At 58.0% G+C, this 13667-nt stretch overlaps 1 protein-coding gene across 6 annotated transcripts; it reads right to left on the bottom strand.

Annotated features, from left to right (window-relative positions):
* Positions 1 to 35: 35 nt before the first annotated feature.
* Positions 36 to 10869, bottom strand: Pex16 (peroxisomal biogenesis factor 16). 6 transcript variants are annotated; one of them, XR_003582917.2, is made up of 13 exons: positions 9686 to 9953; positions 9448 to 9483; positions 8557 to 8633; positions 8109 to 8242; positions 7874 to 7974; positions 6882 to 6962; positions 6599 to 6751; positions 6420 to 6492; positions 6125 to 6244; positions 5853 to 5983; positions 4238 to 4302; positions 304 to 377; positions 36 to 196 (listed from the first exon to the last, which is right to left on the bottom strand). XR_003582917.2 is itself a non-coding variant. In XM_027936433.3 (12 exons), the coding sequence occupies exons 1-12, from the start codon at positions 9795 to 9797 to the stop codon at positions 357 to 359; spliced, it is 1104 nt and encodes a 367-aa protein (XP_027792234.1). In that variant the 5' UTR covers positions 9798 to 9953; the 3' UTR covers positions 36 to 356. The 6 variants fall into 6 exon arrangements, 5 of the variants coding, with proteins under 5 accessions (XP_027792234.1, XP_027792236.1, XP_027792239.2 ...); XM_027936433.3 differs by having other exon boundaries at positions 36 to 377; XM_027936435.2 differs by lacking the exon at positions 5853 to 5983 and having other exon boundaries at positions 9686 to 9943.
* Positions 10870 to 13667: the final 2798 nt, after the last annotated feature.

Raw genomic sequence — 13667 nt, 5'->3', positions numbered from 1 at the left:
CCCGCATCCCTTTGTCAGGAAAGCCGAGCCTTAGCTGCACAGAATATCTTTATGCGGGCTTCCCGTCACAGGTGTGCATCATAGTAATACTCAGCCATGTCTGGCCCGTCCCGCTTGCGCTGCTGGGCCTGGGAGAGGAGGGGCCGAGGCCCTCGTGGCCCTCGTGGCCAGGGGTGCTTGGGTCGGACCCCATAGTCTAAGGAGAGAAGAGGGAAGGAATGGGGGGAGGAGCCGCTGGGTGGTCGCCTGGGGCGAGGCGGCCCTGGGGGACCAGGGGGTGGGCAGGGGAGGGAGAAGGACTACCATCCATCAGTCCGGAAAGTGGCTGCGAGAGTTCCAGCGGGGCGGAAAACTCCTCAGGAACAGACCGCTGAGACCTGTGGGAGATTTGGGGGTGCTCAGCCTGACCCCAAAGGCTTTGCCACCTCCCTGTGAATGGGAGATGGCCCAGAGTGAGGCAGATGGCAAGCCCCCGAGCCCAGGATAACAGGGCCAGCCTGTCCTCTGGGAGGGCAGGGGCAGCACACCCTCCAGGTGCTGGGGCCTGGCCTTACCTCAGGGGCTGGGGGCGAAGGAGAGCCGCCGCCAGGATGAGATAGACGAGGAAGAGACTGAGCCCAGCCCTGGGGTACAGAGCCCCCAGCATGGCGAGAACCATCTCCTACACAGGCCCTGGTCAGGCTTTTGCCCACCCCTCCCCCAGGACGGAATCCGTTGCCAGCTCCCAGAGCCACCTCACAAAGGACAATAGTTCCGGGGCTCAGCGTCAGCACTTGCTTTGAGGCATGGCCAGAAGCTTCCACCCTGAGGCACGTTCAGTTTTACCGACCTGTGGGCCAACAGGTCCCAAACCCAATCTAGTGTAAGTGCCCAAGGGGAGCAGGCCGCCGCCAAGTCACTTATCTGTGCCTTAGTTTCCTCTCCTGTGAAGCGCCCGTGGTCCAGCAGACATCTCCACCCACAGAGGTTACTGCAGGCTGATGACCAGAGTGTGACCAGGCCCCCGGCCTCCCCACCTGTTCCCCCACCATCCCCACCTCCCCTGCTGGCACCTCAGCCCTGGGAAAGTTGGGCTGGCTGAAGGAGCCAGAGGGGGCCGCTCAGCCCTAGTGGCCCGGAGTCCTTGGGGTGAGGGGCAGCAGCTCGCACAGCACTTCCTACATTGCTTCCTGTGGCATAAACACATCAGGGTACTCCACAGACACTGGCCCTAGCATTGGATATAGGGTTTCCAAGAGAGGGGACAAAGCTTTGGACCTGTTCCCTCGAGTACTAGCTGCAGGAGAGCAGGGACAGGCTCACTGTGGAATCCCCAGCTTCTGATGCCTAGGAGGTGCTCAGCTGAGAATGTATGGAGTGGACAGTTGTGTCATGAGACACCGAATGCCTTTGCAGGCTGGAGGCAGAGTAGTGGCCACCACAGCAAGGTCCTCTCTGCTTCCTGATGCCTTGACCAGAGCGCCTGGCCCCCTCATCCCTGCGCAGGGGCTTGGTTAGCTCCTGTGGCCGCCAGGCGCCACACTCACTCCCCCACTCGCTGCAGTGGTGGTGCCCAAACCAGAGGGCTGGGCCTTGGGGCCAGGAGCTTGGGAACCCGGCTGCTCCTGAGACAACAGTCCTGTCAGCTGGCCAGCCCTCTCCTTCACTGCAGAGATACCCAAGGACCAGAAAGGGATGTCCCTTGTTTCCAACCCTGACTCCTGGTCCCAAGTATCCCCCTGAGGCAGACAAGTGCTGGGGTGCAGGCCCTGAGCCACACAGTAACTTCCTAGTGGCCATCTCCCTGTCGTAAAGACAACATCTCTCCCACAGAACTGTGTCGCATGCCGTATCCCCAGCAAGGTGCTCAGGGACCTGGAGTCCCACTTACTGTGTCAACTCGAGCCTCTCATTTGTCATGCTCCTCCCTCCTACCTACAACGGCCCCCAAGGCCTTCTGGAGCTGCACCTCATCTCCCACCCCATGGCCTTGATGGGACTCACCAGCCTTCCCTGGAGGCCTCTGCCCCAGGGTCAAGGTTCCTCTTATCCCGCCCTCCAGCCCTTTCAGACACACCCCTTCCCCACAGCCCCAGGCCTGCAGTTTGGATCCTTCCCCTCCAGCCCTGTGCTACCTGGTCCAGCCCACTCCATCCTTCTGCCCTGTGACAATAGTGCTTCACACTGTTCCACATCACTGTGACACCACACAGGTCATCTTCTGCACATGGCCTCATCTTCCCAGACTGCCTGTCAAAAAACTGATGAACACGGATACTGGGCTTGACCCCCGGCACCAAACTGCGAACAACTAAACCAAACACAGAGCAACAGAACCGGAGGGCAGCATAACAGTGTGCGCAGCTTTCTTGAAGGCACTGCTCACACCCAGTCACCACTGGGACACCAGCTACAGCGCTGCCACCCCCTGCTGGAACACTTCCGTTTGTCACAAGGACCCTAGTGTGGCACGTGCACACCACACACATCTGCTTTACTACTGTGGGCACTGGAAGCGGGACCCAGGCTCTATGCACCTCTGACCACAGGGTGCGGAGCACAGCCTGGGATGGAGCCGGTGCCAGGAACACTTGTTAGACTAGCTGAAGGTCACGAGGACAGGCTGCCCTCTTCCCTGCCCAAGGGCTGGGCATCAATGCCCCAGCATGGGGCCCAGGGTGCTTCTCACAACGACTTGGGGAGAGCCACGTCAGGGTGAGGCTGCCCCTCCCAGGGCCCTTCACCAGCCAGAGCAGCCTCAGGAGGCGAGCTGAGTACATGGTGTAGGTGGAGCCTCCAGCACCTAAGGGGTACCCAGGCCGGGCAGCTCCAACAGGAGAGGATCAGGAACACCAGGAACAGGAGAGTCAGGCCCCTCCCACTCCACAACAGCCTGCAGGGCCCCAGGCAGACTCGGTCACCTCGGAGCCCACCAAGCAAGTGCAGGAGACCCCAGCTCACACCCCTGAACTGGCCTGGCTTTCCTCAGAGCCCCAGGCTCCTCTCTCCCCTCACCCAGCCCAGGACTGCCTGGTGCCTGCCCTCTCCCCGGTGGGGGAACGGCTTTGACTCTCAACTGGAGAGCTGGGGTCTGCACAGCATTTTCATCCCATTCAACAGCTGTCACAGGAGTCTGGAAGCGCTGTGGCCAAGAGCACAGGACCCTGCAGGGGAAGGACAAATGGAGGCCATGGCCACACAGCAGAGTGGGCAGTTGTCATCCACTGCACGGTTGGTTTGGCGGCTCTGTCTTCCCCAGGACCAGAGAGCAGTTACTCCCACAGCTGCCGAAGCACGCAGCTGCCCAGCTCCAGAAGGCGAAGTGCAACTCTCTGTGGCTAGAGGAACCAGGACCCCAGGCCCAGCGGGTGCGAGCCGCAGGGTTCCATCACAGGAGGGTGCCGCCAGTCAAGGTTCTCCGAGGGACAGCATCAGTGGTGACCAGGGCTGTACAGAGCCCGGCCAGAGCAGGGGAGGTGTCAAGCAGTGGGCATGGAGAAGCCACATGCTTGGACGGTGCCAGAGTCAATTTTATTAGGGAAGAGGGACGGAGGTGGGGGGACTGAAGGCTGAGGCAGCCCTGCCCCTGAGGCAGAGCATGTCATCCTGCTCCTCCCGCATCCCAATCCCAAGATGTCTGTCAGCCCCAACTGTAGAAGTAAATTTTCTGCCAAGTAGGCAAGTAATCCATGAGCGGCCCTGCAATGAGAGGGCCGGGTCAGCGCAGGGTCTGGGACGCCCCGCCCCGCCCAGGCCTTCCTCAGCCCCTACCACGCACTTCTCACTGCCAGCAGCCGCCCCTGAAGCCCTCTCCAGCCCCAGGGTGGCAGCATCAGCAGGGATCTCTGTCCCCATTTACAGACAAGGACCCTTAGGCTCAGGGCCGCCAAATGCCTCAGCCATTCATAGGCGTTGACAGGACTGGGTGGGAGCCAAGCTGCCCTCTGCTGAGGTGGGATGTCCAGAGGGAGGACCCTTCCCCACGGGGGAGTCCTCCACCCAGGGGGGACGGCCTTGCCTTTCTCTAGGATGCTAAGAAGGGGAAAGCTGGCAGCACGATGTGGCCTGGCTATCTCCCACCAAGGGCACCCTCTGCCACCCCTGGCTCAGGCCCAGCAACTGTCACCCACCCAATCTTGCCTTTGGGCTCCCACTCTAGGATGTGCCAAGGATCAAATTACAGAGAAAAAGAGCAAACAGGGAGTTGGGGCCGCATGTGTCCCTTACCCCAGAGCCACAGAGTGGCTGCCACACTTACTCGCAACCAGGCCGACACCGGGCACGTGGTCTGCCAGCAGCTGAAGCAGGAAAAGGATTTTGGCCCTGGACAGAGAAACAGGGAGCAGGCTAAGTAGGGGTGTGGCGCCCCTTGAAAGCCTTCACTGACTCCTGGACAACAACAGGGCCCCCCGGAAGACAGGAGCCGGCAGGACCCAGGACGAACGGGAAGGTGCTGCGTTGGCCCTGGTCTCTGTCCTCGCCCGCCCTGTTCTCCTGGAAGCCCATGTTGGCGGTAGGTGCACATTGCCTCCCAGACGACCTCCTCCGGGTCCTCCTTTCCCTTTTCGCCCCTTCTTTCTACTGATATTCAACAACAGTGGTCTCCAGAGCCTGCAGCAGGGCGCGGGCAGTATGCTGGAAGCCCCCAGGGAGAGGATGCCCCCGGCCCCAGCAGCCCCATCTATCAGAAGAGCTGAGCCACACAGAAATCTCACAAGCCAACACAGAGCAGGCGGGGCCCCGGGAGGGGACACAGGGCTGAAAAGGGCATACTCTGGCCTGTTTTCCAAGAGATAAAAAGGGGAACTTGATACAAGAGGACGATGATGTCCAAGATAACACTAAGAAACGATGAGGGCCGCGATGAGGGCTGTGTGTGCGGGCGGGCTGTGGCTCACTGGTCGGGTACAGCCCTAGCCCTGGGTGAGTCCCAGCACCAGAGGAAGGGAAGTATAAGGCCATAACATTTGTCAAATGCTTTTGACATACCTGGCATGACCATGACCCTATGTATTGAGTCATATGGCCCCTCAGCAGCCTTGGGAGGTGGGGACTGTCATCATCTCCAATTTATAAATGAGGAAACGTGGCACAGACAAGTCAAGGAAGTGGCTCAAGGCCACAGAACCAGGAGGCAGGTCCACTCCAGAAACTGCCGGACAAAGGGGCACTAAGACCGCCCCGTGTGGACTGCGTCCCAGGGCCCGCTAGGGCTCCTGCTCCCTATCTCAGGGAAACAAGAAGTTTCTGTGGCAGATTCATAGACACGTCTAGTCGGGACCATTGCTCTGGTGGGTCCTAGGCTGCTTGGGTTAGGAGAAGAGTGAGCCATAGGGAAGGGCTCACAGCTCCAGGAGCCACCTCTGCAGTCACTGTCTCAGAATTCCTCAGTTCAGGCATGGGGAGGGTCACGTTAGTATCTGAAACACTCCCTTCCTGTGTATGGAAGAGGATTTTGCTGTAGTCCCCTATAAATTTTAAAATTTATCTGAAAACAGTGAGGCAATATTAAATGTGACATAAGTTTGTTCTCTATTGTCTCAGGAAAAAACAGGGTTTGGATGGTCATAATATTATTATTTTTGTGGTACCAGGGATTTAGCCCAGGGGTACTCTTCACTGAGTCACATCTCAGCCCTTTTTATTTTTAAAATTTTGAGTCAGAGTCTCACTAAGTTGCTGAGGCAGGCCTTAAACTTTCAATCCCCCTGCCTCAGCCTCCCTAGTTGCTAGGATTACGGGTGTGGGCCACAGCACACGGCCACCTGGTGCGCGTCTTTCAGTTCCAGACCTCTCTGAACCTCAAGTGCCTCCTCTACATCTCTTGGGCTGGAAGATGTAGGAATGAAGCAGAGAGTATGGAGATCCCGCACCTGCCACTGGTAGTAGGTGCCCCTTACAACGCTCTCTAGCTCGCCCTGGGTGTCCCTCCTGAAAGCATGGAAGCTCACATAGGCATGCGCTGACGGCCTGAGAGCGGAGGCTGGCATTTGGTGACTGCCTCCTGGATAGAACATGGTGGGTGCTTGGTGAACCCACAGGGGAAGGAAAAGGAAGGCACGGGGGTGTGGCAGCACGGCCGGCCCCGCCCTCTCCACCCTGGCCCTGGCCTGGCCAGCATGTCCTGGCAGGGTGGGGACCTTACTCAGAGAAGCGGTCGTAGAATGGGGAGCGCAGCAGGTAGAAGAGCAGCAAGATGGTGCGGCGCCGCAGCTCCAGCCGCTCCCTGCGGGTCAGGCCCTTCCTGTCACTCAGGAGGCTCAAGCTGGGAGTACGAAAGGATGCCGTCAGGGCTGAGCCCAGCTGGCACTCACACGAAGGAAGGAGCCACAGGGGTGGCAACAGGGGAAGCACGAGCCACTGCCCAACCAGGTGAGGCCCGGCCTGCGGTGGAAAGACCTGGGGAAGGGAGTGAAGCCCCCAGGAAGACCCAGGCTCACCTGGTCACGTCCACAACAGCAGACAGGAGCCAGGGTGTCCATGACCGCTGACCCCAAAGGCCTAGGCTGAGCACTGCCGGCCGAGGTGTCAAGGATGTCTCTGGCAAAGGGCCTGGCTCCGCCCACTCCCATGATCTACTCCCAGCCCCCAGGGCCAGTCCCAGTGAGGCTAAGGATACGGTGCAGCAGGGGACGGGTGATGTGCAGGGACTCTGCGATGGTTTCCTGCAGCCCCAGGGGTGTGGGGGGGATGCTCAGCTCCTCGTGTTGCTGCGGCTGTCGCCGCTCTCGTTGCTGGGGGGCTCCCCAGTGCCTTGAGTGCAGGGAGGGGGCTAGAACACAGGACAGCAGACAAGCAAGCCAGGTGAGGGCAGGGGACGGTGGGCACCAACAGAAGCCAGTCCCTCAGGTCCACACTGACCTCAGCACCTAGAGGCCCGGTCCAGCTACATCTTCACTTACTGTTCTGCAGGGTTCGCACTACTCGGTTTGACCGCTTCCCCACATAGGACTGCTCCTGGCTTCCTGGGCTGTGGTCACCATCTAGCAGGGACAGACAGAAAGCTGTACTTTCTTCGCAGACTGGGGCCTGCGAAGAACACATGTGCAATGAATGATCAGGGCTACAGGGAGGATTAAGAGGTTTGCACTAAGGCAGCAGCCAAGTCCAGGAAACTGGAGCCAGGGGCTGTGGTTCCTGGCTGCACCTATCCACAAGAGCCAGGGGCTGTGGCTGCCCCTGTCCACGGGGAGAAGCATTCTGGAGCCTCCCAGTCCTGAGAAAAGGTTAGCATCATCTGTAGCCAAAACTAGCCAAGAACTCGGGCTTGCCGGGCAGCAGAGCAAGGCTGGGAGGGCCCAGCCCAACCGCAGCCATACGACTACTGCACCACACATCCCTCAGTCCTCTGCTTTCAACCTGACTATGACGAACAGCAAAGCACTGCATGCACTCAAGGTGGAAAGAGAGGCCTGGGCCTGACAGATGGTGGCCTAAGCCCCAAAGGGACAGAGCTGCGGGGTGCCCTGCCTCTGGCTTGTGACATAGAACCAGGCCCAGAGGCGAGGCTGGCAGAACCCCTAGCTCCTGCTGATGCTCCATGCCCTCTTCCTGAAGTTCACAATAAAGACTGAGGTCTCTGGCATCAGGAGTCCCAAGTTCTGGGCTGGGGCTGTAGCTCAGTGGTACAGGACTTGCCCAGAATGCCTAGCATGCCCAAGACCCTGGGTTCAATCACCAACCCCGGAAAAAAAAATCCCAAGTTCAAGTTTTGATTTGTTCCCAATCTAATCATTTTTTTCCTTCTCTGTAGAATGTAGAGTGATGGGAACAAAATGAGCGGACGGGATAAATGTACTCCATATGTGGATAATAATGTATTCATGCTTGTGGGCTCTAAGTCCACAGACCAGTCCCGTGCCCCATTCCACTCCAGAGCCAGGAAGCAGCTTACCCGAGGACTGTGCCTGGGTCTCCCTGTCCAGCGGAACAATGGGGGGTGAGGTCTGGAGGCCAGCCTTGAACCAGATCAGCAGGAACATCCGCAAGACAGCCCTGGGTTGGGGAGTATAGCAGGGCTGGGAGGAGGTGGCTAGCCAAGCAGGGGACAGGAGTGCTCTGCTGAGCACCATCCTTACAGTTGGCCCAGGTCACCCCACCCAGATTCTGCCCTCCACAGCCCAACCTACTTGGCCAGCTGGATGAGGGCAATGACGAGCCAGCGGCCCACTTCGCCCCACACCTTGGCAGCCCCCATCTCCATGAACACCTCCACGCACTCCAGCACGCTCAGCCATGTCAGCAGCTTCTGCTGGGATAGCGACTGCAAGAATTCCAGGCCAAGAGGTCAGGGGGTTGTCCCAGTCACAAGCCCTCCCGCTGTGAGGGACAGAGCTCAGTCCCCCTGAGTACATAACCCTGAGTTCAAACACCAACCACCACTAACAGGCTGGCCTTAGGGATAGGTGCCTCCACCTCTCTAAAATTGCCTCTTCATCTGAGATGGGGACGCTAACACCTGGTTTGAGGCTTAGGTGGTTGTAGGTCTTCTCATACCAAGAGAGTAACGTGCGTGGCACACACTACTTGCTCCCGAGTCCCTGTGTCCCCACCCTCAGCACCTGGCAGAATTCTCACCACAGGCAACTTCTTCCGCAGTTCCTTCCGAAGGATTCCGTCATTGAGCAGCACAAGCAAGTTAGAGGCAGAGTACACTGAGGGGAAGAGTGTGGCCTTAGCAGGCTGGCTCTAGGGCTCCATCCCCCTCACCTCTCCAGAGCTCCCGAGATGACCCATCACCTGCTGTGCTTGGCTTCCCACCCACAGACTATGTGGAAACCAACCTGCCTCTCTGCCCTGTTCCTCAGAGCTCCACACTCCCTATATGACCTCGTGTGAGTCGTGGGACCAATAAGAGAGATCAATCTCAGAGGCAAACCCAATCCCGTCCTGTTAGTTCTGGTCATCCAGCTCCTTACAAATAACTGCCCGGAGTGCCCCCAACAACCACAAGTGTGGGGCTCCATCTCCTCTGCTCTGCCCTCTCTAGTCTCCCTGAAAGTCTACACCATTTGTACCTTTCAAAACCCACCCCACCTTTCAGGACTGTCACCTCCAGTGCTCATTTGGCAAACACTACTGAGGCATGTATAGTTTGGGAATCCTGGAATCTGGATTTGAATCTTGATTCTGGCAGCATCAGTGGCTATACCTAACCTCGTTCAACTTCTGTTCCTTCAACTGGACAGTGAGGACAACAGTGCCCACCTCATTGTAGGGAGGCCTAACTGGCATAGGCAGGAAAGGTGCTTAATCCAGGGCATAAACAGTAGCGAACACTCAAGTCCTCACACGTGTCTCCCAACTTCGGGGACAGAGAGCTCTGGACCGCGGCAACGGACCTTAGTCGGATTCCGTCAGCGCACAGAACGATCTAGTGGACAGCCGGCGCTCAGGCCGGTGATCGCGCCCGCCCGCGGCAGCCCTCGCAGGCCCAGGCCGCCCCTCCCCTCCCAGAGCCCGACTCACCCAGCTCGGACAGCTCGTGCGAATCAGAGAAGCGACCTGGGGAGACCGCACAAGAGACCTCGGTGAGCCTGTGCCTCCCCCAGCAGCTTCGCGACCCCGGTCTTCCCCTCCCTACGCCCTACGGGAACTTGAATGGGACTTCTCAAGCACAGAGATGACTCCTCTGAGTCCGCAGGGACGGGAGCCATTGGGGTCATAGGTCAAGGCCCTGAAGGAATGGGTCAAAGGTCAGTGGCACCTGCCAGCAGGTAACTGAGGCCCCGCACTGCCGTCTCCAGCTGAGCCGTGGCGGCCGGATGACGAGTCACGTACTCCTGGTAGCGGAGGCCCAGGAGCCGCAGCTTCTCCATCCTGCCCTCGGGACCAACAGAGCCACGGACCGACAGAACAACGGGCTGCGGCGCCCTGCTTCCTGTGCCCTCCTTCCTGCTTCCGGTACTGGACCCGCCTCCCCGTTGCTTAACTTCCGCCGGCCAGAAGGATGGTGACGTGAAAAGCCTTTGAACCACCTTTCACCCGATCTCTGAAGTCACCTCCCGCTCGGATAGCGCCTAGAAACTGCGGGCCTAAACCCGCCCTCCCTCCTCCTTCAAGTCATTGGCTAACACACTCTCCGCCCCCGACTCACCCAAAGCTGTCACGACCCGGCTCTTAGGCCTTCTTGGTTGGTTGCCCTTGCGCCTGCGCAGTTGAAGCTCAGCGGCAGCCTGGGCAGTTCATTCTAGAGCAGAGGGTATGAACCTTGAGTCTTTCCAATAGAGCGCCGAGAGGTTCGAACGGGAAGACCCGTTCGCACGGGTTTTAAGGGTCTGGGAGACAGCGTGCGGAGAAGAGCTTCGATCAGATTTGGGGAGACTCAGGGAGTCTAAAAAACAGCCAGGGGCTGGGGATATAGCTCAGTTGGTAGAGTGCTTGCCTTGATGCACAAGGCCCTGGGTTCAATCTCCAGCACCACCAAAAAAAAAAAAAAGAAAGAAAGAAAAGCCAGATTGTGTCTCAGCAGGTGCGCATTTAGCCAGTTGCCCCGTCTCTAGTCCCCCACAAGAGGTGGGGCTTGGGAAAAGGAAGCAGAGAGGAGGCCAGCCTCCCAGGGCAGTCTCATTCCCCTAGTCAGCTTAGTGCCCTGGCTTTGACTCAGATCCTCAAGAACTGAATATCCCAAGAACGCGCATCTGGACGCCCACGTTCGCGGAGGAAAAAGCAAAAACAAAAACCAAGAAAACCCTCGCCAAGCTTCTGCTTTCAGCTCGGGATGACCTTGGGCTCTAGTGTCCCTTCTCTGGGCCTCAGATTTCCCTGTCTATAAAATGGTTAGAAAACAGACTTGGTCCTTGAACTCGGATCAATCTCAGAGAGATTCGTAGCCCTCGGACGCATCTCTCCTGGCCCTCAGCTGCGTCCCAATGAACCGGAGTTGCCTTCCCAAACCCAGCAGTCTCCCTGCAAGGGGAGGTGGCGGCCGGGCGGCGCTCCGGAGAGGGAGCTGATTGGCTGTGGGACAAGGGGCGTGGCTTGGCTGCGCCATTGAGTCCGCGGCCCGCGGATTTATGGCACCCTGAAAACAGTAATACATTATTATACCAGTTCCCTTTCAGATACTATATCCAAACGAGGAAAGAGTCTACTTAAGACCCACTGTCTAGGACTTTGAAAAAAGGTCACACTCGCGGGGAAGCCACAACCCTTCCTTCCACTCCTTCCTCTCCAATCCTGCTTGGGGAATTAGAGCTGCCCTCCCTGTGCGTGCCAAGGAATCAAGACGTGGCCGGGAGCCTCAAAAGAGGCAACGGTCTTGGAGAACAGGAGACCATCATGGCATATTCGAGGTCATTTTTGGTCACCTCCTAGGTACCATGCTCACTTACATTCTCCCCTTGGCAGCTTTGCCAGTTTGGTAAAACCCCTGTCCATAGATGGAGAATTAGATGACTAAGGAAGGGAAAAGACTTGGCACAGCAAGTCATTGATCAAAGGGGCTCCCAACAGTGTCCTCTTGCCTATTGCCCTCAGCCCAGGAGGAATATACATTGAGGCTCTTTGGTCAGGAGGCAAGCTGGCAACTGGGATTAGAACCTGGGCAGTGACTCTTTCTTTTCCTTCCTTCATCTCATGATCTTAATGACCTTGTTCCCCTTTGGTCACTCCCCCAGCCCTCTCCTACAGCCGTGGAGAGTCAGGAGGGTCTGTGTACAAGCTTTCTTCAGCCCCTTCTCCAGGGTTGGTGATCCTGTGCTCTGGGAAGAAGGGAGAGGCAAGGAGGACAAAGAAGTAGTCCCCCATCCCAGGTGCTAGGGTTGGAGCCTGTTTTCCCGCCTTTCCTCCAGGGAAGGACAGCATGGGCCCAGCCCAGTTGGCAGCAGCAGGGCTACCTGAATTTCCTCTCTAGATCCTAAGTCTGATTAGGCCTCAGAAACAAAGAATGGCTATGTGCCGGAGGCCTCCCGGCTTGGACCCCTGCCTGGACCAGGCCACCTGGCTTGGCTAGAAGAGCTTCTGGGCAGGTTGGGCTGGATTCTCCCTCCAGCCTGCCTCAAGTCACAGGGGAAGAGAATTAGACCAGTCCAACAGGTACTGAAGACATAGGAGGCCGGGAGGAACTGAGTCCACGGTCACACAACAAAGTCCTGGGCCAAACCTGGTCTCAGGCCCAGAGGACCAGCACAATTTCATATGCCTATACTTATCCACCTTTCCCTCTGCACACTCCTAGAACCACACCTCAGACACATGGGCCCTGGCTTTCCCCCTGAGTGCTAAGGTTGAATGAGAGGAGGGGCCAGCATTAAGAATGACCACAGGGAGATCTGCAGTTCCAGTTACCTGTCACTTTATGCAAGACTTATCCTGGGCCAGAAGCCCTGCCTGCTCCCTCACATTCAACCCCCACAAGGAGTCTATGCTGAAAACTGTGGGGAGGGAATCTACCACCCCCACCCCAGCTACTGCTAGACACAAAGACCAGGGAGTGGAAACTGCAAACTCTGGGTGCTTCAGTGGCCCCTGCATCCCCCCCATCTTCTTTCAGATGTACAAGGAGCTGCCATCAGTCTCCACAGTAATCATTACTCCTGTTCTCCAAAGGCTGACCCCCATCTCCCCAAGAAAGGCTTCCTGACTTCAACCAGGAGGACCCAGTCTCAGGCTGGGCTGCTCTGTTTGGATCTGCTTCACTTTTTACTGTTGGACATTGAGCTAAAGGACCCAGCCTGAGCCCCTTTCCAGGTCTCAGTGAGGCCAGGTGGAGTCCATGGAGGGGAGATTCTCTTTTCCACCCACTCTCCACACATACTGAGCATTTGGTTGGGCACCCTCTCCCAGCATCAGACCTCCAGCAGCTTGCATTCTAGGCAGGGGACAGTCTATAAATCAGCAAACAACTTCAACTTTCCCGGAGTGGCAGAAAGAAAATAAATAAAGGAATGTGGAATGAATATCTGCATTCCAGGCAGAAGGAACAGGTCAAAGGCAAGTCCTGGGGCAGGAGACTCTTAAGGAAGGAGGAGAAACTCCTGGTGCAGCACGGAATCTGGGGGAGGGGCAGGAGAGGAACAGCCGGACAATCGGGAAGGGACCAGAGGTGTTCTTATCTAACACTTGAACTCTCCTCCAGGGAGGGTCAGGCTGCGTCCTCGGATTGATTAACTGAGATGAGGCATGTCAAACCCTTAGCACAGGGCCTGGCACCCAGTGTGCACGCAGCCAACCGTGCCTTCTTGTTCACAGTCCAGAGGAGGGCCTAGAGCCCCTCCAGGGCCAGAGGCGAGGCTGGGTCCTGCTTCAGAGTGAAGAAGCAGAAAGAAGGGGAGGGAGGAAGAAGAGAGCCAGGCCACGGTGTCGGCCACAAATCACAACTATCTAGCAAGGGTGAGGGGTATTCGGCCCTGCGCAGAAGGCCCTCGGCAGCTCCTGGGCAGGAGATGGCCTTCAAAAGGGCGCTTAGTCCGGGTCGCTCCAGGCCGCCATTGGGCCAGCCAGCTACCTGGACTGAGGGTGCGGGGAAGAAGGCGGAGGATCCAGGTGCTCGGCGGCTTCGGGACAAGTCTCGGCAGGCCCCGCCTCCTGTCCCCAGAGCAGGTGTCGCCTACTCCGCAGCCTAACATTCCAGTCCCTTCCCTTTTACTCCAGCCGGGCTCCCGCTGGCCCTTTGATCCCGAGCCCGGGGTCACCAGCCCCTCCCCTCAGGGAGGTTAAGGGGAAGAGATGGGGCCCCAGAGCAGGGA

This window comes from Marmota flaviventris, chromosome 9 (genome assembly GCF_047511675.1).
Source record: "Marmota flaviventris isolate mMarFla1 chromosome 9, mMarFla1.hap1, whole genome shotgun sequence".
NCBI classification, from domain to species: Eukaryota; Metazoa; Chordata; class Mammalia; order Rodentia; family Sciuridae; genus Marmota; species Marmota flaviventris.
The sequence above is the reverse complement of the archived record's forward strand: the minus strand, read 5'-3'. Positions and strand labels throughout refer to the sequence as shown.